Source organism: Nothoprocta perdicaria, unplaced genomic scaffold, assembly GCF_003342845.1.
Source record: "Nothoprocta perdicaria isolate Ctin4 unplaced genomic scaffold, notPer1 scaffold_95, whole genome shotgun sequence".
NCBI lineage: Eukaryota > Metazoa > Chordata > Aves > Tinamiformes > Tinamidae > Nothoprocta > Nothoprocta perdicaria.
In genome coordinates, this window is record NW_020456254.1 from 291147 (window position 1) to 315136 (window position 23990).

At 36.3% G+C, this 23990-nt stretch overlaps 1 protein-coding gene across 1 annotated transcript in view; it reads left to right on the top strand.

Annotated features, from left to right (window-relative positions):
• DPP6 (dipeptidyl peptidase like 6) overlaps window positions 1-23990 on the top strand; it is a 241474-nt gene that overhangs the window by 103168 nt on the left and 114316 nt on the right. Inside the window, exons 4-5 of the mRNA XM_026052982.1 lie at window positions 3600-3694; window positions 6688-6762. Of these exons, the coding sequence (XP_025908767.1) occupies window positions 3600-3694; window positions 6688-6762 (170 nt within the window). The remainder of the gene's footprint in view (window positions 1-3599; window positions 3695-6687; window positions 6763-23990) is intronic.

Here is a 23990-nt window from a genome sequence, read left to right on the forward strand (position 1 = left end):
GTTCTTCTTTTAAGCAGGCCAATTTTCTGTTCACTAATTCAGGCTCTGCATTGATGGCTTGTATTGAATATAATAGTCAGATTTACAGGCCTAACAAATCAGCATTGCTTGCTTTGTTCTTCCTTATTCATACCAGAAGTACGTACAACAGATTAGCACCTGATTTTAAACTTGTTCCACTTTAAGAAATAATGGGAAAGTCTTTCATTGCCTACTTCCAGCTGCGGAGCAACTTTTATGCCATCATCTTGGAATTATATGCCTTATCAAAGTGTTATGTTTTTGTTGAGATAACAGCGAGCACGGGCATAGGGAGTAATAAAAGGTGAGCAGGAATGCTGTTATGAGCAGTAATGCAACCTCCATCAGATCATGTAACGTTCAAGAAACAGCTACCAAAAATTAATAGGCCCTTAATCATTGGATTGGGAACCTTCTTTACCTATGTACTTAACTTCAAGTTGAGCAAAAAACTTTCATTAGGCTTAAAAGTTTCAAAATGTTTTACTGGCTATATTTAAAAGGCTATTTTCCTCTTCAAAGCTTAGTATGTGACTGGAAAAAAATCTTTGTTGTTAACACAGGATCACTATTTAAACAGTAATCTGCTTTAAAATGGCTGATAATTAGATAATAGTCTATCAGCTCAGTTACTCCTATTTTCCAAAGCACCTGAAAATAACATGTTGTACTACGTAGCGTCTTCTTATAAGAAATGATGTTTCAGCCTTAATGATCTAAGAATATAAATGAACGAGGGCTGTAGGGAGTGTTGATATCTTTTATTATAACATCTTATAGATTGTTGGCACACAAGCATTTCTTCATAATCTGGAGTAGAAGCTGGGGTTTGAAAATATAAATAAGTCTGTGCTGGATCAGACCCCAGAGATCATCTGTTCCAGCATCTGGCCCTGACAAGAGCAATTGCTTAGGGAAGAAAGACTTGAAAAAGTGGACAAGTTTTTCTTGACAATGTTTCAAGCTATACTTCTAGTCTCCAGAAATCTCAGAAATCTGAGGTTGAAGGGCTTTCTGAAGACTGTTTTCCTTAAAGAACTATAACTTTGTTGGACTTTTNTGATCTTAAAATTTACGACTCTAGAAATAGATGAATAAACTTACTTTAAATTATTCATCATACTGATCTTTTTTTCAGTTTATTTGCTTATCACAAAATATTTTTATCTCTTAAAAAATTATCTATCTGAAATTAAGGCTTCAAAATGTGTATTTGCAATAACTGCTAAACTGCAATAATTGCAATAACTTGGCTAAAGGTTTATGTAATTTTTCCATCTTTTTTTTTTTTTCTTATGGGAAATCTTTTTGCTCTGTTACTAGTATATTAATTTAACAGTTATCATTCAGCTTTCAAATACTTTTTTTTTTTTTTGTTTTTTTTTAGCATACATACAGTTCTGCCATCCACTGTACTCTGGGACTGAGATTTCCAGAGTTTGTTTACCTTTTGCTTGAAAAAAATACTCCCTTTGCTTTGAGCCTATTACTTGCTGGTGTCATTTAATGCCTCCTAATATTTATGTTAGAGGAGACAGGGAACAAGAATTCATTATTTATCTTCTTGATGCTGCTTATGACTTTTGGGACTCTAGTCCTGTTCAATCAGTTCTTCTCCGAGTTGAAGAACCTTAGTTTATGCAGGCATAAATCAAATGAAGCAATATCCTAAAAACTTGAATATAATCAGGCATGCTTATGAAAATTCCGTGGGCCTTGGACAACATCTCTGAGGAACTAATAAACAAATTTTAATATTGTCAAATCCAAACAGGAGCTCTCTTCATTATTCTGGTCTTAAATATAAGTTTTAATGTAACACAGATTCTGCATTTTTTATTTGTGAGAGGAGATGTTGATAAAATTTATGACATAACTAAAAGAAAGTACAGAAAGAGAGGAAACACTAGAGATTCTCCGAGAACTTTGTCCAGGAGTCTGAATGGCTGCTGCTGTGACCTGGACACATCTTAGGTCTCTTAAAACCTAGTTTTTTGGGGGACATCACCCATAGTGCAACAACACTTTGACCTCAAAGAATTAAATTCTTCCTATTGTCAAAAAATAATATCTCTTTACAGTGAGCGTTACATCTGAAACATTGAAATGTATGGTGATGAATGTTTTTATTAAAAGTAATAGATAAAGTGGAGAACTTTTTCTCTGCACTTTGAAAGCATTTTACAAAGGTGGTTAATGATTGTGATGGGAATGATTAACCGTTAAAAATATATAATAATAATAATAATAATGATAATAATAAAAATATTGAGAGAAGTTTCCAGGATTGAACAACAGAGTTTTGGCAGAGCTGTGTCTCTGGAGCTGGTGATTTCTATGAGGATGGGCACCTACACCTGGTATAATGAGTTAAGTCAGTATTTGTATAAATGCTTAACGATTTAGACTCACCTTTGACTCATCACAGAACAAGCTATGGGTTATGTTTCAATTCAGTCATTCACTTGTGTTCAGTACTTAAGGGATTCTCTGTGGCAGTCACCCTGCAGAGATATCACAGCACTGCAGGAACACACGAAATGAGGAATTGTTTCCCTAACAAAAACTAGAGGCAGAGGCAAGGTAAGATTTGCTGAATCTGGATCTTAATTTAGCCAGCTTGCGAAAAGCAGTAACACTAACCTCATATCAACAAGAGCTGCTGGACCTTTTAAAGGCAATGTGCCCAGGACTTCAGTTTTATCTTTTATCTGTGGGGCAGTGTAAACACTGATCAGCCTTGAACTTGAGTTTGTGAAGTTGGTGAAGGTCACAACCTCTTATTGTTGCAATGTTTTTTTCATTCTGAGTCTTCAACCTGCCACACAACCCTCATTTGGTGTCTGTTTTATATGTGTACTTCAGGGTTTCTGTCCAGCAGTATTTGGGTTTTGAAAGCTGGAGACTTCTTCTGCCTGTGGAGCCCCTACCTTGGGGGACTTGGGTCCTTGTTCAAAAGTCTTATGTGCTGCAGCAATCCAAGTGCACAACATGAGCAGAGATTTTTCATGTTCCATATGAAAATTGTAATTTCTTAGCTTACCTCTGGTTCTGGTAAAAGGGTACAGGAGAAGTTGTTGGCAGACTTAGATGATTTGTACAATATTTCTTTCAAAAACCTATTGTATTAAAACATGATCTGCCTTTAACATTGAGAGACTTTTTCTCTTTAATGTTCGGAGGCTTTCTAAGCATCTGGCCTAATAAGCTCCCATAGAGATTAAGAATCTTGGAAATCTTTATGTGCAAGGAACATTTTTTGACCTTACCTTTTCTACCCAACAGAGTAGACAGTGATCTTTGTTCGTACATTCAAAACCAGGCATATTCTTGCATTCAATTCTGGGAAAGAGTGGCAGAATAAATATGTGATGAATATTAACAATATTATTTAATGACTGTCCTGGAAATTATTTTAACATAACAGCAATGACTGTGTTGAAAAAAAAAAAATCTGTGTTCTTTGTGGGGATGTGGGGATCTTGCCAAATGTCCTTTTGATTCAAGTCCATAACTGGATTCTATATAAACAGATAGTTTCGGGTTTCCTTAATGTACTTTTCTTTTCCTCCTTACAGGTCATGAATTCATTTATAGAAACCAGAATGGCACTGTGATTCTGAGGAATGTTGAAACTAACAATTCAACAGTATTAATAGAAAACAAAAAAATTGTAAGTATTTTCTGTGATGAGCAGAAGAATTTCACAGTTCCTTTCAGCTGGATCAGTAAAGCAGAAAATGACTTAGTTTTCCACTTCTTGTATTGTCAAGCAGATGCCATGTGCTTGTATTACTATGAGCTAAGCAACTACAGATAATGTGAAACTGAACTCAAAATTTCTTTATTAATCTGTACGCTCAGTTCCTTTCATACTACAAGAAGTACCATATAGATATTTGAAGCAAGTCTTGCATATCATATATAATTGAAAGATACCTAATTTGGGTCTTTGTACGGCAATAGAAAGACAGCTGTTACAATTTGCTGCCCACTCCTAGCATTCTCCACATTTCTCCATGTAAAATCTTATTTTTCAACCTGTGTATTTGCTGTTTTTTCTTGCATAATGTTTGAAGTGTAATTTCAATGTTGTTAATGAATGATGCTGATGAATAGAAGTGGGCTGAATGTGAGAAAACCCCCAAGACATTATTGGGAAAGACGTTAGGAGGTTGCTATTAAAATGAATTAAAAGAAAATAAATTCATAGATGAGGCATAATAGTATTTATAATAATGAAAGTGTTTTGTAGCATTAGTATGTAGAGCAGATGAAGCCAGCATTATGTCAGAAGTTAGTACATTAAATGTCAGACTGTTTTCAACATCCTCGGTAAAAATGAATAGGTTAAGTTATTAACAGCTAATTCCTGAAGTAAAATACCCTTATGTTTGCTCTAACAATGAAATATGAATCACATTGTCCTGACAAAATTGCTATTTATACAATGTCTGCCTAAGGTTTTGGTTAATTTGAGAGTTCTTTGTTGTATAATATCATTGCAAAAGAACAAAGGCAGAGTAAAGCTAACACGGCTTATTTTAAGGACCCGAGATCTGCTTGTAACCCTGACCTTATTTCAAAAAACAAAAGCAAATTGACAAGAAAATCTAAAACAACATTCCAGTTGACTTTGTTCTGCATTAAAGCTGAGCCTATGATTTGTACAAAATTGGAATACAGTATTTGTTTTTATTGAGATCAAAACTTCATTGCTGAATTGTTGTTACTGGACCCAGTCTAAAACACTCTATTTTGCCATTTAACCTTCATGCTTTGCTACATCATGTAAGCAATCCCCTTCTACCTAAGTATAACCCCTTTCTTTGCCACTTTGCTGTTTTGCATTTTTCACTTTTGCATCAACCAAAGGGCCATGGCTTAAAATGTCTGTCTCACCAATCGGTGAGTGCAAACCTAACATTTCCCTATAAACATTTCTCCAGTAGGGCCAGTGCAAATGAGTATCACAAAATATCCCTTCCCTAGGTATAATTTTAGAATATTGTCTCTCCTTGTCTACCCTGGACCAGGGAGAAATTTTCATACTTTTTTTCCTTATATGTATAATATAATATAATATAATATAATATAATATAATATAATATAATATAATATAATATAATATAATATAATATAATATAATATAATATAATATAGATTCACTGGCTTGAATTAGCATCTGCTGATCCCATTTTCCCCTAGTTTCGGATAATGACCATTCTTATGCCTGCTATATTTTTTTCTCCATGAAGGAAGTTCTCACTATGCTACAAGTATAGCAATAGATTGGATTCCTTTAATACTAAGGTCTACTGAATTCACACTCCTTCTATTTGGCATGGTTTCAAGGTCTCTGATTATTTTCCTCCTTTTTAATTCTTGCCGTTCATAAGAAAAGGACAGCATTACAAGACAGTCCTATTTTCCAGCTGCTTGTTCAACCTTTGACCCTCTGCCCTCTCAATGAATAATTCTGTGGAACATCACCTCCATCTTGATGGAAAAACTCTCCGTATAAGAGCTTCCATCACACCTCATTTGGACACACTGCCTTTTGTTTTCTTCCTTCCTAGCCCTGTGTCAGAATAACTTTTGCTACCTTGGCATGAATTTCTTTCTCCAAGTTATTAATATATCAGTAAACAAAATCTGTCTTCATGCTGACACTGCTGGCTCTCACACTCCCCCTGGCACTCCTCCATCCTCAACCTCTTTCACTCTTCAATACCCTCTGCCTTTGGATAACCTATGTGATTCCTCATGCATCTCCTGCAGTCTCGCTGACCTTGTGGAGGACTCTCTTAATTTGATGCTATGCATTTTCCTGAAGCCCATGTTTCCCTTTGCTCCTTAGTAATCTCCCAATGACTTCCATCTAACATGTTAGGGGAGAGGAAAAGATTGAAAAGGAGTCAGGCGAATGGCATGGAGGTGGGACTTCTCTTTGACCTTGATAATGTGTGCACTTACACTGTGTATTAAAACACAGTGGAAAGAGGAAGGGATATCTGCACTGTACAGATGACAATCAGAGCAGGAAAAAGATGATTCCTAACAAATTTGAGACATCTTGCAGTACTTCTGGTGCAGCTTTTTCCAGAGTTCAAATCAAGGTAGAACTGGAATGCTGTGTCACCTCAGCATCCCTCAAATTTTGTGGCTGTGGAAGATGGAGTAGGATTCCATGCTGCCTTAATTGAGACAGACACTGTGTTTTTTAATCAATAATTTGCTCCAGCAAGTATTAACTGTGAGTTATCTTGGGTGCTTTGGCCAGTGATAGAGAGGAAGGAGACATAAATGAGAAAGCTGTCATCTATCTTGAGCTACCACTACCTCCTGCCCATAGCAGTCCTATTAGCCTCTGTTCAGCAAATTTATGTGGGGAATTCTGATTTATTCAGATAGCTGACTGTCTAGGGTCACAATGCAGTTATATTTTCTCTTATGGGACCGCATTTTCACCCACATACCATTTCAATTTTTTGAAAAGAGAGGTGACATTTTTCAAGACTTTTAGTCAGACAGTATTCTTCATCTTTATAAGAATGGTCATAACAGGTGATTTTAGATGTTAATTCCTTCAAAAAAAAAAAAAAAAAAAAAAAAAAAAAAAAAAAAAAAAAAAAAAAAGGTAATCTTTTTTCCTTTCTTTCCTAGGTCTCCTTAAAAGCTCTTCGATATGAAGTTTCACCTGACCGAGAATATGCACTTTTTGCATTTAATGTTGAACCAGTAAGTAAATGGATTTGATTGAAAATACACAGCCAGTGATGAACTATTTTGGGTTTTTTTAGCTTTTATGGCATAAGCAATATTATAAATTAACTGATTCTTATGAAACAAAAGAGAAAACCCTCACTTACATATTCTGAAAGCATGTCATACTGCCATCTAGTAGAGGAGAAAGGTATAAATTACACTGTAGAGGAAACACTGTCATTGCCAGAATTTTATAGGCTTGGGGAGGAGAAATGTAAGGGCATGTCTTTGCTACAAGGATTTCTGTTCCTCTTTTGTGTAATTTTTCCATGGTGCCTTTTTCAGTCGCACCATAAATTTCTTTGCAAGAACAAAAAGCAACTATCAATGTCTCCCACAACTGAAATAATACATTAATTATGGTGTTACCATTCCCAGTGCTGTAGTTAGGGTTGAGCTATCACTTTCATTATAAATCCTTTTCTTCAAAGTTTTAGGTATTAATCATTCACAAGAAATCACCATTGGGCTCCTACTAAGTTCAGGTTATGACTACTTTTTCTACCAAACTTTAAAAGAGAAAAGTGTAATCAGTCATTTTTAAATGGTGACTAAACAACAGTCAGATACATGAGAACTTGGGATGAAGTTCCTAAGCATGAATAATATTTATTTTCTTTTTAAATTCTGCAAGTATATGACCCAAAATATTTGAAAGATGGCTATGTGCTAATATTTTGTTAAACTATAAGCCTCATACACTTTGTTTCTATAATTTATAATTTCTCCAATTCCTCGAAATGAAAATGATTCACTTGTTAGCAATCATCTTTTTTTTTTTTTTTTTTTTTTCATATAATAAATTTAATTTGAGCTGCTAACCAAAAGAAATTTTGGGGTCCTTTAGGTAGTAGAGGTTATGACTCTTCTCTTCCCCATCTCATTTCGCTATTGTCATTTTTGGAATTTTATTCCTGACTCACATTGCTATAGAAAGTCAAGAGAACCATGGCTGATGTTAGAGAAATGTCAAACAAAACTGTATCAGGAACTTTAGGGGAAATTCATAGAGCATCTTTGATGAGAAATTGTTGCTGATGCAATTTCACTGGTCCAGAGCTCATCAGACTTCTAAACAGACTTGTGTGAGGAAATGTTAATTTAAATATAAATATAAGGAAAACTGTCTATGTTCAGATTACAAGATGGAAGAGCACTGAGGGAGGAGAACTTGAGCTGCTCCAGGAAGGAGAGAAAAATTTTCATTCCTAAAAAGAAGTCATAATGGAAAAAAAAAAAAAATCTCCTCTAGACCCTTGGCCTTTCTCCACCAATAGAGCTGCACAGTCTCAGAACTGCCAAAGCTGGAGGTACAGGGGCTTTGGTATCTCAGACCTCACTTCCAACATGCAGGAAAATGCTTGTCTTGGGCAAGGAGGAGGAGAAGAGGGCACAGAGAGGGATGGGTAGGACACTCTTCTTCCACACATCGCAGCTCTTGCATGTCTTTGAGAGGCTCTTCACAGGCTCCAAAGGAGTTGCTTGGCTTTGAGGCTGGGATTTTTGGCAAAAATCTCTGTTTGTGGTGCTCAAGATTCATGCCTGGAAAAGCCGAGGGCACTAGGAGCTCCCATCTTGACATCATGTGCTACTCCAGATAGGAGATCTCGAGTGAATATACAGGAATTCTGGACTTCAGAAGGATTTTCAAATGTGCCTAGGCACGTATTTGGTATAAGAGAGCTTAGCTAAGTAATTCTAAATTGTTCAAATATTCATATTTGAGGTTCAATAGCAAGAGATCCTGAAATATTTTTCAGAATCGCAACCAAACAACTTGCCTCCCCCTTTTTCTTCAAGAATAGCACTTATAAAGGCTATTAAAAAAGTCATTTTTTTTCTTTTTTCTCCAAAGAAGCATATTAATAGGGAGTGTATGTTTCACTCTTGAATATTGTATCCTTGAGCTATGTTTTGTGGCTTTTAGTTTATTAAAGTTGCAATAACTTTAAATTACTTATTCAGCTTTCTTGCCACTTTGTATGCAGACCGTGGCTACAAGTAATTGCACATGTTAGTTAGCTTCTCACATTTTCTGTATTTCAAACTGTATTCTTGGATAAAAGTCAAATTGTGCTATTTTCTGCAATGCAAGAAATTGATAAGCCAAGCCTTGGGCAGTTGTCCTTGTTGCAAAGTCAAAAGAGGATCTCAGTAAATATACTGGCAAAGGATGTTTTCCTAAATTCTAATTCTGAAAATTGTTACGCCCATTGAAACTGTTGTGTACTTATTTTATACATGTCAAAAAGCAAATGCTATATGTTATCTTTTACCTTAAATTTTAGCTTTATGCTTTACTTTTACTTTTCAATGTTTGTAAGTACATGCTTCTGTTATTTTTATGCAGTACATGAACTATATTTGTATGGGTGTATATCTTTATATGCAGCAAATGAATTAATAGTTATCTAAATTCTGATAAAAATGCATTCAGCCTCTATTTTTAATTCCAACTTGGAACAAAAAACAAAATAGACAAGCATAGCATGTTATTACAATGAGGTAAAATATTTTAAGAAAAGCACTACAAAATCATTTTCTGCCAATAATAGCTTTACTTCAGACATTTTTCTATTTACTTGCAATGAATTTCTGCTCAGTATTGGTTCTGGTTAATGGCACTGACACCAGCACCGGAACAGCACAACTCTGAACTGGCAGATATGCATTTTGCCAAGATATTGAAGCAAGTGAAGGTGTTTTGCTGTTTTATCACTTCATCATCTTAGAAAATGATGAATTAAAGTGTTCCCTAAAACCCATTTCTCCTAGAAAGCATGGTAGGCAGTGGTGGGACTGTTGTCTGAATATTGCGGCTAGTCAGGCTGTCACTTTTCATTCTAAACTTATGCTGCTTATATTTGCCAAACCTTAATATTTCAGGTACCATATTCTGTCTGAGCCTTGTGTTCTTAGGGATTTTTTTTCCCAGCTCTACAGGACCTGACTGCTGCAGCCCTGGCTGAGCTGGACTAAGCTGAGCCAGATACGCTCGGGTGGATTTGGCTTTGAATCACGTTGCTGAACCTCTACAGTCTCTTAGGAGGGATTTGCAACAGGCAACCTGCAAAAACACTGCAGCATTTCTGTGACTTGCAGAGTGATGGGATTAGAACAAGAATTAGTTTTAGCGCTTGGGCTCATAAAACTTTTGGGGGAGTGTGAGTTAAACAATGCATTTGGTGTAATTGGTAATAAAAGAGAGGAAAGAAATGAGAAGTGGTTTTCTTGAGTGACATGGTGAGAGATTAAATAGAAACTATTTAATTGCCTTTATTATGAATAGCTGTCATTGTAATGCAGCACTAAAGAAATGAAAAGTCCCAGATTCTTCTTAAAGCTATTTGCTCATTGCTTCCAATTTACCAGTCCATTACTGTATGTGAGCTGGTTAAGAGCAGTCACATATAGGAAACCCAGGCTGATTAATATGGACCAAACTGCTGGAGTCTTCTCAACAAGAATTAGGACTTAGAAACTTTCAGAGCAGATATGACAGACATTAATATCTATTTTGCAGTTAAAGGAACTAATTTTTATTCTGCTAAAGACTGCAAAGAATCAATCATCATCATAATTGGAGCAGGTCTAGCTATTTCTTTTAGAATAGTTTATGTGACAAGTTGAATATTTCTTTTTGCCCTGTCTGTTGCCATAGATCTCCCAATTATTTGGAAACTATCATTGCTGCTGAGTTTAGGTTATTACTTAAGATGGTGAGACTAAATTTGATTTTGGCCTTAGCAATAGGAGTACCTCAGTGAGAGGCTGAAACTCTGCTGGGGACTTAAGCAACGACTGAGTTGTTGTTTCATGAACTAGGTCTCTGCTTGGGGTAAGGAAACCACATTCCCATTACATAAGAATATTTGAAGGATGAGAGAAGAGCAAAGGATCCAAGGGTGATGGTACAAAGAGACCTCAGAAGGACCTGGTTCAATCACTCAACTTTCTATTTAGATCTTAGATGAAGTGGAGAGCAGTATTTATAGAACACAGATGATTATTGTTATTATTATTTGTTTTTACTATTTGTCCAAGTCTAGTTATGTTGAATAAATGGGTTTTGTGCTTGTAACTCCAATTACAACCCCATACAGCCTTAATTAGTCATGTAAAAATTAAAATAATATAATGCTTGTTATCTCCAAAACACTAATGGATATAAATATTCATGAATCCACACAACGTCCTTCTGAGTTAGGTGAGCACTATTATTATGATAAATACACCTCTGAAAATTAGGCACTGTCATAGCTATCATCAGTAATACTGCTAATATTGTAGCTATGATATTTATTACTTAATTGAAATAGATTTACCAGTACTAAAAATAGATTTGCATAAACCTGTTTTCTTTCTGTGGCAATAACTATATTTCAAATTTACATTTTTAATTTCTGCCTGTTGTGTACTCAGGAACAGTAAGAATGCAGATTGGTGACATTCTGTAAAGTGAGCACAGTTAAAATATCTATCCCATAAAATCAAGATATGTCTTTTATGCCCTTCTTTCAATTTCTAGAATAGCAAGGAATTAGCTGTAAACAGGTAGAAATTCCTAGCAGAATGAGTATTTTAAAGAGAAAAGCTTTTAATTCTCATTCCCATTTGTTAATATGAATTCAGAGTGGAATCTTTGTTACTCAGAAGCCAGATGTGTTCCCTCTTTACATAATATAAATCTGCAAAATATAAAGGGCATATTGGTTATTATCAAAGGCTAGCTGGTAAAAACATTTTCTTAAGGTTATTGATATTTTCAAACTTTTTTTTTTTTAATTATGGACATTTTCAAACCACTGTAACTTCATTTGCTTACAAGAATTAGTTATACAGTATAAAGATAAAAAAATATTAACTACAATAGTTCTACATTTTTAGTAGTTTTCTATCTGTATGTGCAGGAGCATGTGTGCATTAATGTTTAGGTAAAATCTTTTTTCTGGGGGATTCACTGGAGGAAAGATAGTGGAAATCAAGTTTTTAGTGAATTAATGGAACTCTATTAAGCAGCCACTCATCAAATCTGTTACAATTTGCTCAATCTTGCATCTTTTTCATGAAAAGAGCATCTTCAGTAGCTTCTTATAGAATGGATATCACTAATGCTATTCAGATAATATTTATTACCTTGGTAAAAGAGTACCTTGCAAAGGGAAGTCACTGTGGTCTTTGTTCTATAAAAGGGGAAATTGAGACAGAGATCTGTTAGAGACATAATTCAAGAAAAACTCTTGCCGTTTTTGTCTGACTCGGGGTAACCAATTTAGGACACACAATCCTGATAATTATAATTGTAAGTTGTAGAGCAGTAGTTCTAAGAAATGTTCAAAACTTCTGAAAATTGCACCATTTATATTTACATACCTATGCAGGATTTTAGCCAGTTAGGTATAGGGAACTAGGACTGAAAGTGTAGGCCTTCTTTCCTCAGCATCTTCTTCATTCTATGTCCTGTTTCGAATCATTTATTCTTGTTTAAAAATGTGTTCTCTATTCTAGTCATAGAGATATGGAGAGCATAGTGCTCCAACTACTTTTACGTAACAAAACTAAGACTTGTATGTCCAGAGGTATTGTATTAATGAGAAAGTACTGAGAACATAAATGAGGTTAATTTCCAGGGTGAGAGTTTACTATGATTTTGAAGTTGTAGCAGTGGCAATTATTTGAGAAAGTTTAGAGGTAATCTTTTATGGAAACATTGAAACATAATTTTAAAAGGAGAATATTTTTTTCTTTTTTCTTTTTTCTTTTTTCTTTTTTCTTTTTTCTTTTTTCTTTTTTCTTTTTTCTTTTTTCTTTTTTCTTTTTTCTTTTTTCTTTTTTCTTTTTTCTTTTTTCTTTTTTCTTTTTTCTTTTTTCTTTTTTCTTTTTTCTTTTTTCTTTTTTCTTTTCTTTTTTTTTTTCAAATTATAAATCTGGTCCACTTAAAGTACTCTTTGTGAAAGAGGGTTTATCTATTCTAATCTCAAAATCACCATGAAAAACCCTCCTAATCTGCCTTTTTCAATGCGAGCTATAGGCCGACAAGATAGACAAAAGAGGATTTTAAAAGGCAGCTAGGAAGATTGATTGCAAAAGATTGATTGCAAAACACTTCTATACTTCCGTTTGCTTTTCTGCACTGTCAGATGAGATGTGTGCAGCTCTCCTAGGACAGCAAGGCTTAGGAGGCACCTTGGATTAAATAAACTAAACTCAATAACAAAAAAAATCTGAGGAACTAGGAGATTTTACTACAAATTAATCACTGTTGTGGAAGAAGTCTCAATATCCCGATCAGACAAATGGACATACAGGGTTTTATTTCTGTTCGCTGTCTACTTTCTCATACGTGTTGTGCTTAGAAGAGAAATTTTGGGACACCTGCACGAGACTGTAGAGCAAAAATTAGTGGCAGTTTTAATGCTATGGCTTCTTTCAAGGGAGAAATTATAGAGTAATTAAAACATTTAATGCAGGTAATTGTCAGGACCAATGTTGATCTAATGGGGAAAGAAAAGGAGCCAATTTATTGGCTATTTTTTATTTGTGTTGAAAGAGCCTCATTGTTCATTTCAAATTCCTATAAAACTCCAATAGAAAATTTGTCCCTGCATGGTTCTTTGGCCTTAGAAGCAGTCCTCTGCTTTGACACTGCTGAGTTTACGTTCAGATATTTCTCTGGCTTCAACAAGGATGTTTGTTGGTGTGAGGCACTTTAGTGACCTGCAGCCCTCCCTAGAGCAAGCGATAAAGCTGCCCCACACCCAGGTGCTGCACCATGTCACTCACCATCCCTAGGTTTTCAGCAGGTTGTTGGTGCTTATGAAATGCTGAGCTAGACATACTCATAAAGTATTATATGATATACTGCCCTGTACAGGTGGGCAAAATTCTGTCCAATAAGTTTTTATAAAATCCTGAGTCCCTAAATACCCATTTTTCCAATGTGTTCTCCTAGTGCTCCCTATAGTGGCTTAAGTAAAAGGGCACCAAATCTCCATTTCTTGCTAAGTTTTTATTCTAGGGGGTGCTGTTTAATACAATAAAATGCTAATTGAATGCAAGTGAGCTTTGACCACACAGTGTTCTGTTCTGAACAGAACTGTTGTGTGTTAACCTGTATGTTATTAAAGCTTAAACTATTTTATATATTAAAAAAAAAAAAAACAGGATAAAACTTGCTGTTCTTTGAATAATGGAGATAAATGACGTTAGGATTAAATTTTGCCCCTTTACATGATGGAGTGCAAAACAGTATTTCAAGCTACATTGGACAGTCTTGCTCCTAGAGCAGAGGCCAACAAACTGTATCCTACATTTATTCACAGGCAGAGATACACATCAGTAAACTGAGAAGCAATGCCACAATTCCAGGGAAGACCAGAGTAATACCAAGAGTCAGAAATAATTAGCCTGTCATGCAAGAGTACCTAGGTATATTATGTATTGGTATCAGCTACCAGCAGCCTTTCTAAAGAAAAATATTTTCTTTAGCAAATTAGATTTTCATCAAACAGAAAAGAGAAAATAGAAAGACTCCTAGCAAAACACTATGATACAAAGGTAACACTTTTTTTTTTTTTTGCTTGGGTATTATAACATTTTTCATTCTATTTCCTTTTCTGAGTGTATAGACAATCTAAATTGAACAGAGACACTGATGGAGATTAATGTCCTAACAAAAATCACAAATTATCTTTGAAAATAACCTGCAATTTGTTTTTAACTAAAACCTACGGAAGGTAATTTTACAAGGTCTGGTAGATAGTCAGGATCATATAGACAGCAGTAAAATGATCGCAATTTTCTCTCTTGCACTTGTTTGAGAATGCTGTTCAGTGAAACCCGGGGGAACCTTCTGCGCTTTAGCAGGAATGAAAAAAAATACATGGCTACATTGGGAAAAAAAACTCTTTTAGAACTTAATAAAGAACTAGTTTTCCTGCAACTCCAGGAGCTTCGGGACTATGTTAGAGGTGTGTTGCTGTTATGCCATAATTTTATTTCCTAAGGTTTTAGACACAATATGAAAATCCCATTTTCTGTTGCATTGTATCGGTTACGGATATTTGTTTTAAAACGTGAAGGAAAGAAATATGGGAAGAGTAGGATTCAGAATGTGAAAACGACAGTGATTTAAGAGGCAGTGGAGAGCAAAAATCACAAAGAAATTAATTCTGGTGTCTATACAGAGATATAGGAAGCAGTCCCAGCTTGCAGAGGTTTATAATCAAATTCTTCTGGTCCTTAGATTCATTTATTTATTTCAGACAAAGAAATAATAAAAAGCATATCGAGTGCCCCCTTCTGGAAAACCAACTCTTACTACGCAGAGCATCTCAAAGAAGTTTCTATATTCAGAAATGCAAATGTTATGACCTAAATGTTGTCCTTTCTAGCTGAGTCATGCGCCTAAATCCAGGGAAAGTTCAGCTGTGCCTCAGCGCTGAGCAAGTGTCTTTTATTTCTCTTGCAGGCTGCAAAACTCAGTCTTTACCAGTGATTGTTTCAAACCCAGTAATAATTAACAGTCTTCCTTGGGCAGCTAATTATCCAGATTTGAGAATGTATTTATTTCTCTTCTATTCCCTGCTCAGAAAACAAAACAAAACAAAACAAATAAAGTAAAGTAAAGTAAAGTAAAATAAAATAAAATAAAATAAAATAAAATAAAATAAAATAAAATAAAATAAAATAAAATAAAATAAACTTTCCAAAAAAGGGAAACAAATCTTGAGGCTTTACTGGAGGCTTTAAATTCATGAGCACTCAGTTCCAGCATGGAGAGGTACCTATGGAGTAATGCTGTTGGTGCTGTTGGGGTGAGGGGATGTGCATCAGGCAAGGAACTGGGGATTCTCTGAACTTCTTCCTGCCCTACACCTACCTCCATGAAGGTAGACTGGGGTGGTCCACAAAATGCCCGGTTTGAAGTCTTGTGTGTGGTTTTGGTTGATTTTACTGTATCTTGGAGAACAGAAATGTCACTTCTGGTGACTTTGGTCCACGTATACACCAAGATACAACTCAAAGTCTTCTGATCTCATATGGAATTGGAAAATGAATCTTTCACTGAGCAGAGAGAGAATTTTTGGAGCAAGGCCCCTAGCATATATCTGAATACTCTTATTCTCCTTTCATATTCACGTTAGTGCTCTTTAACATTTGCTCCCTCATGCCTTTTGAAGGTTTCTTATTTCCTGCCTTGGATTCCTGTCTTTGAGCCTTCTAAGACTGCCCTGGGCCTATGACCACCATCAAAGACTTCAGTGGCAGTGCTAACCTCTTTGTATTACTCACCCTTTAAATTGCTATAGTGAAAAAGCGATCCTGGTATGTTAAGAATAAATTTTAATAGAAAGAACATATGTTGTACTTCTTCTGTAATTGCTAATTTCTGCCACCAAAGTGAATTATTTAAAAGTGAATAAATTAATTAGATAGACTAAGCATTCAGCCCAATTACATGGCTTAGTTCTCACATAATCACTACAAAGCTACACCATTTGGATTGCAAATACTGCAGAATGGAGATTTTCAATTATTAAGCACTGATTTCTCATATGCATTGGCCTGTACCACCAACATCAACAAAGGTGAGAGTCAATCAAGGAAATGTAGACATGAAATGAAATACATCTGTATTGACTGCCTTGTGCTGCCTCTATAATCAGTGCAGCCCAGGGTGCAAATCTGAGGCTAAAACAGACACCAAATAGTGCCCAGGGGACTCATACCATAAACATGTTTTGGATAATGTAGTAGGCAGTAGAAGTGTAATGGTCATTAAGAGTGACTGAGAAGATGTGTTTGATGGGAAAGATATCCATCAAGCAAGGCAATGGGCAGAGTGTTCGAGCAGCAGCTCCAAGAGCCTGAACATGTACTGCGGGGAACGATCATACACTATATATATGCTAATGCTATGTATATATAGCTCTTCTATAGCTTATATTTATAGTTCTTCTATAGCTATATAGCTGTAATGCTCTTCTCTACCAATCTGCATTGTGTTGATATCAGGGATATTGATAGTGAGCTCGATAGACTTCTGGTTAGACCCAAAAGAACTGGAGCTTTTTGTTCTTTAAAGGGCTTCTACATGAATCTGTAGTTAAGGCTTAAATTCATTTTGTTTCATTCCTTCAGTTCATTCTGATTAAAGTGGTTATTAATTTTCTTTTTAGCATGTATAATTTATTGTTTCCTTCCAGATTTGCAGCACTTGAAAGTATAGAATCAACCTTCTGAGAATTTTAGAAACAAATCTTCCAATTAGTTAAAAATGAATTAAAAAGTGATGACAAAAAGGGAGAAGTCATAGAATCATAGAATCATAGAATGCTTAAGATTGGAAGGGACCTCAGAGGTCATCTAGTCCAACCCCCCTGCTCACGCAGGGTCACCTAGAGCACGTGGCACAGGGCTGCGTCCAAGTGGGTTTTAAAGATCTCCAAAGAAGGAGACTCCACAACCTCCCTGGGCAGCCTGTTCCAGTGCTTTGTCACATTCACAGTGATGAAATGTTTCCTTAAATTCCTGTGGAACTTTTGGTGCCTCAAAGTCCAGCAGGTTTTAAAGTAATTTTCACTTAACAATGGACTGCAGATGCTATAAGACGATCACAGATGTATATTTTGAGTGTTTGCACGAGTTTTAATGTTTTCTGCATTTCCTGGTTTTGGGATCATTGTCATCTTCCCTGAAACTTTTCTTTATCCATAAGCTATGTAATCATTTCACTATGATGCATTTTTTTCATTCTTTTGGTTTCTTTTCATTAGATATACTGTATGATATGTTAGAATGACAACATGAACCTTCTGCTAAATAAGGTCTTTAAAACAGATATTTGTGGGACTTAGAGAATTCATGTCCTGTTTTTTTGTGAAACCTATTGGGCAGTAGGAGGGGAACTTACAAGTTTACACCATGTAATGTGAATATTAAAAGTTATTTAAAAAAAAAACACAAAATGAGTTCATTATGCATAACCCTCACTCATGGTTCTTAATAACTTCCTTCCATCTGCTCCCTACTAACCTGGGACAGAGTGACAGGGGAAGCAGAAATGCTGCCGTGACAATGTTAAAGAGGGTTTTGTAGCTGCCATTTTATTTACTGATAAAAAATGGCACTGTAGTCCTTCACGTCCGTGACTGCAAGCACTTGCTCGTGTGGCTGGTGCCAGCTCAGTGCTGCGAGGGACAGGTGGCCTGGGAGCAAAAGAGGCTTTTGTAATTGCTTGGCAGGGCAGATCTGCATTAGAGAGCAGCAGCAGTTGGCAGATTGGATTAACGCTCTCCTAAGGGCGAGGTCTGGCACATGAGTTGTATGTTAATACCTGTAGCCTAAGCTGTGTTTGCAACCAAACGTGTGTCCACTTGACTGCCACCATGTCAGCAAGGCATAAATCCTAAAGCCCCTAAAATTCCCTCTTGGCACTGTTTAGCAGAGTAAGGGTCTCAAAAGTGTACTTTGGAAGTAAATCATTTAATAAAGAACCAGCGTTATAAAGCAACCGAGATAAATAATCAGTTTGTGGAACATTAATTGGCAGCATTGTCTCATGGACATCCATCCAGTACTGTAGTGGCTATTGCCATGGTGCTTTATTTATGGCTACCCTACACCACAGGTGTAGGTAGGTGACACCTTTTGCAAAGGGGTGATTCTTTGGCTCAGCTGCATCACAGAGCTTTAGTTTAGGAGCTGGAAAATCAAATTCTAAGCCCAGCACTCTCTCTGTGTTTGTAGGAGAGATTTACATATTAACTGTGTATGTTGCCTGCAGCACATGAACCTATTGCAACTGACTTGAGTTTGAGTTACAAGAGTTCCGTGACATGAATGCTCTATCAGTTCCTGATATCACCTGGCTAGGAAATTGTTCCTACTCCAAGGAAACCTTTCCAGTGGGGGACAGAGGACAACTGGCCTCATACACTCTTGCATCACCTGGTATCTGTTAAAATCATTCCCTATTCACCAAGAACCTACTTCTACGTTGCTTATAGCAAATCATTTGCCAAATGCTCTGGATGTTGATTGACCTCGAACTCCTTCCAATCACCCTTCCTTATCCAAACTACGTCTCTGTTCCTTCGTGAGCTCCCCAGATGCCTTGCAGTGTCCCAGCCCCCTTAGTGTGCACATTACACATGTGGTTAGTCATCTGGATATTGTGCCAGGGGTAAGTGCAATCCCAATTCTGTTTTCAGTAACAGCTGTGGGTCATTTGACTGCCAGCTGAACCAAGGCACAGGAAATGCTCGTTGATAGCATTTCATTACGGTTCTCCTATTTTATTAGAGGCACAAAGAGAAATGTGCAGTGTTCCTTGAGGACTGCAGGAACAGGCTGGCACGCGGCATGAGGCAGTAGCTAGGGATGCATTACTTCGGAAGGAAAAGCATGTAAATAGATAAAACACTGCAGAGATGGAAGAGAATTTTCTGTTTAAGAAATAAAACAAAATAGGTCAGAATTGCAATGAATTCAAAAGGTTCAATTTTTTAAGAGACCTGAGATTATATGGCATTATTGATTTGCTGAGTTCTGGCAAACAATCAATCTGCACTGAGTTTAGAGTACAAAATACTGATATAGATTTTGTTGTTTTGGATTTCAGTGACACAAAAGGAATAGATTTTTTTTTAAGAGACTCTAATTCTGGATTTGTTACTAGGGAATGCCTACTAGGAATAAAATTGTGCTAATGCTTTGCTAAAATATTTAGGATGGAGAGAATACTGCCAACCAATATCACCACTAAAAGCAGAAAAGAAGAAATCTAACTGGCCACGAATGATTCATCAAGCTGAGAAAACATAAAAAAGTATATAAGTGAATGAAAATAATGAACACTGTAATATTATTGAATCTGAAATATATATATATATATATATAACTGAAAGATCAGAATTTGAGCAAAAGGATTGCCAAAAAAATAGTGCTTAGTTATAGAACAGGATTTTCCATCTGTTTGAAGGACGGTTCCACACATAATGAGAAGAAAAGGGTATTTTTGCTTCAGATTGGAGTGGTTCAAATTCTGTGTTAGTTTTCAGGTTGTTCAGCTCCAAGAAAAACAGTGGGATCGTATAGAATTTTAATCAGAGCAACTGATGCTGGCTTGTTAACTGAAAATTTAACCTTTGATGTTGACTTCTATCAAAAATCCTCCATATAGTTACGAGCCAATTTAAGCTCTCCAAAGAATACAATAAGTAAATATGACAGTGAGCTATTTTTAGTGAGACAATTATCCTTTTCTCTGCTAGAAGATTATAAGAATGGCATCTGTCACCCTGTAAAAATAATACGGTGCTTACCTCTTGCTGACTGACCAACACACGAAGCAATGTGACAATATGGCTGTGGGTTATTATTTATTGTGCATTGTATGTGCATGTAGTAGAAGGAAATGCCACCTCTAGCTAGAACTTTTTTTGTGATTTTCTCTGGTGAATTTGTTTTTTTCCCCTGATCATGCTGTCATTAGATAACAGTATGCTTGTTGCCAGGACAAAGCAGCAGCCTGCGGCATGAACAAGAGCTAGGAGCTTTAGTTCAGTTTAAACACCAACTTAATTTATGTAAATGGCCACAATGAGCAAATGGGTCCAAACTTATTCTCTTATTCTTAAATACCATATACTTGCTATTTAATTAAGTCTTACAGGACTAGAACCTGTCTCCTAAGAGATGGCACAAGTGCTTTCCTGTAGGCTGGGGATGTGGCACAGAAATGGCATCTTCCAGTATCTTTCTGTAGTTCATAGGAAGTCAAATTTCCTCCTTAGTATGGAAATTAGAGTGGGGGAAACTCTGCTCTATTGCTATCTGCTCTAGATCATTTGTAATCCCAGGATTATGGGGTTAGTTGCGGGTTTCTTTTGTTGATAGCATAAAGCAAAGTCAATAGCTTCACAGAAAAAGTGTTTCCATACAGAATCGGTTCTGTACTTTTCTCGGCTGTAGAGAGATAATTGCCTTTCCTCGACATGAGTGAAAATGGATAGATTTGCCTCTTAACACCCTTTATGATTTCATGCCCAGCAAAACATGTACATGCTGCAGAGGATAATGTAGATTAAAAGTAAGCAAGATCTTTGCCCTGACCTGGGATGAAAAGCCCAGTGGGAGTGCAGTTCTGGCACGGTAGTTTTAGAATATTGACTTTTTCAGCACTCATTGATCACAGCTGGCATGGGAGCTTTTGTGACCTGATTTTGATAATACCTAGAACCTAGATATCTAGTATTTTGATAATAGCTAGGAAGCTAGCAGGCCTAAGTCTGTTTTAATATATGCTTACAGTATGACTTGGCCCAAAGGAATTTCAGGACAAAACTGTTCCCAAAAGCCCTGCTACTTTTGAATATGCCTGTCTTCTGAGAGGACTTCTGTGCTGCAGGATTAGCTAAAGATATCAGAAACAGAGAGCTTAAAATGGCTATTAACTTTTTAAGAATTCTGAGACTTGTTTGAATTTCAAAAGTATGCTAGTCTCCCTATCCTTCTCTATCCTGCTTTTATTTCCCAGGGGGTTTCTAACTGGTAAATAAGATTAATATTCTAATTCAACTTGAACCCATCAGAAATTTTTATTGAGATATTAAACAGATGTATTAATTTCCTGAAATGCTAGAATAATTTAATTTGGTTTGCATTTCTAAGAGGAATACATCTATTTTTGTTTTCAACAAGACACTAAGTGATGTTTCTTTTGTACTTCTGTTTGCTTAGAGGATTTACTAGCAGTGTGTTTTCCAAACATGTTTGAAATAGGAACAAGAATTTGGGCTGTACACATCCTTAAGAACTAAAATAATAATTAATATCTGATTCTGAAATCTTTACAGTGTTTACGTGAATAAACCTACTAATTTTAAGGATTTATTTGAGAAAGTATTGCTCCTGTGAATGAGTTCTGCCAACTACAAGCCTTTAAAGACTACATGATAGAGGCACAGTTAATGTGAAATATCTTAGAGTCCTAATACTTGATGTAAGGGGAAGAGACTGTTTTCTCCTTTAAAGTACGTTTCCACAAGGCCTGTCCAAAGACCAAAAGGAGATGACTAGTGATGTTCAGATAATAAAGGAGATATCACAGGAAGAGCAGGCTTGGTTGTTCGGACCTCTTTGATCTTCAGATCACAACTACTGGGACTCTTCTCCTACTGCCACCCTTTGAAATGCTTTCAACTTTTGTTTTCTGCACTCCTAAATTACATTTTTCCAAGGAAAACTGTTTCACCTCAGTCACTGTTAATTCTTCTTGCACATCTCTAAACTTCGGTAGCAGAGATGAGGAGACTCTATGCTAGAGAAGGGGACATGGCTGATTTTTTATTCCCCAGCTTGCCATGTTGCTCTGTCTACCCATGAAGCCCTCTGCTCATAAGGATATTTCAGTCTGGCTTCTGCCCCTGGGGAGTAGCCACAAGGCAGAAAATTCGAGGTGGGCTGCGATATCAGTGGTCTAATGAGAAGGTATCAGCCACCCACTGCACTGATGTTTTCTCTCTGAAAGGAGGTGCTGGGTAGCACAGCATGGCTTGTCATCTTGAATGCCTGTCCCTGCCCAATCCACATCATATACATGTACATCATTATCTACATCTTACTACCAAGATGTTTTGAAGACAAAAGTTGCTCAATTAATTTTTGGTATTGTGCTACTAAATACTGAGGGGAAAAAAAAAAAAAAAAAAAAGCAGTTAATACAAGACTTACTTCCAACACATATAAAACTGCTTGGGACTTGGCAAAAATAGTTTCCAGGCACACCATGCCAAAACTTTACACACCGCCCTGTGTGGCCTTTTTGCCTTATTGACAAATTTACTCTTCCAGTACCTTCTCTTTAATTAATTTTAGCAGTTGTAAGGTTTCAGCAATGCTGGAATACAGCCAAAGGCCACAAGCTTCAGTCAGATCTCTAACATTAGCATTGTAACCTTAAAGTGCTCTTTGTAGCTTTGGTATAATTGGATGTATATGAGAAAATAGTGATTTATTGGGCATCATTTGAAACAGGTAGAGCTATAAAGAACAAAAATAAATGCTATCTTTCATTGCTTTAATTGTACACCTTCCCAGATATACCTCTTCACTAGAGAATGGCCTAGCCGGAGCTACTTTATGTATTTCAGTGCCTAGAAATAGTGTGTGATTTTGGAACATAACTTGATGATGTTTGTCTTTGCAATGGAATGGATGAGTTGCTCATAGGAAAGACAGAGTAACATCAGTCTCTGCTTTTCAAAGACGGAAAATTGGTGCATTCACTTCCATACTCTGGTGTAGCTTTTTTCAAGGGTTGTTATGCTATATTGTGAAGATCTAATGTATGGATTTGAATTGTAGCAGAAAACTTTGTTTTAATATCTACTGTATGACATATCACATATTTCTCTGTGTCTCCACTGAACCTTAACAAGATGTAAGCCAGTTATACCACTTCTATGCAGGCTTATCCTTGAGATCGACTTATATAAAAAGTCATGTCTACGTAGCCTGTGGTGATAGCAATGTCACCACAGAATTTTACAGCATTTTCCATGACATTTTGCGGTTCTATGAATTTCCTTTACAAACAGCAACAACAAAAAAACCATTCTTGTATGAAAACAGAGGTACCTAGAAAGAATATTTATGATAAACAAACTTGATTTATGAATAGAAATTCCTGCTCTATTCTCTGGGACAGAATGCTTTAGGAATGATACTGGAGACCAAGCGGCTTAAAATTTTAAATACATGTCAAGTGGAATGATTGTTACTTAAGTATATTTATAGTAGCTTACAATGATAGAACAGAACTGAAAAAGTGAGTGGAAGAATCGAGCACACAAATTCATATTTAAATCCTCACACTAGCGCTCTGATTCCAACACTGCTCAGTATTGCCCATCTTGTCAGCCACGGGTTCCTGTGGTTCAAGAAAGTTTTGTCCCTAAAAGAAAATCACTCCACAAAGCCTTAAATAACTGTCCTTGCTTAGCAAATAAATAGTAAACTCTCCCTTCTGAGATGATCTCCCATGAAAGCTGCTGAGCTCCTCCCCAAGTCACAAGGAGTGCAAACTGATATGAAGATGCAACTTGGCAATTAACCAGGTCAAGCAAACTTCAGGTCATCTTTGTGGCCCAAGTCAATGAGGTTTCATTTGCTGGCTGACCTAGGTGTTACAGTCT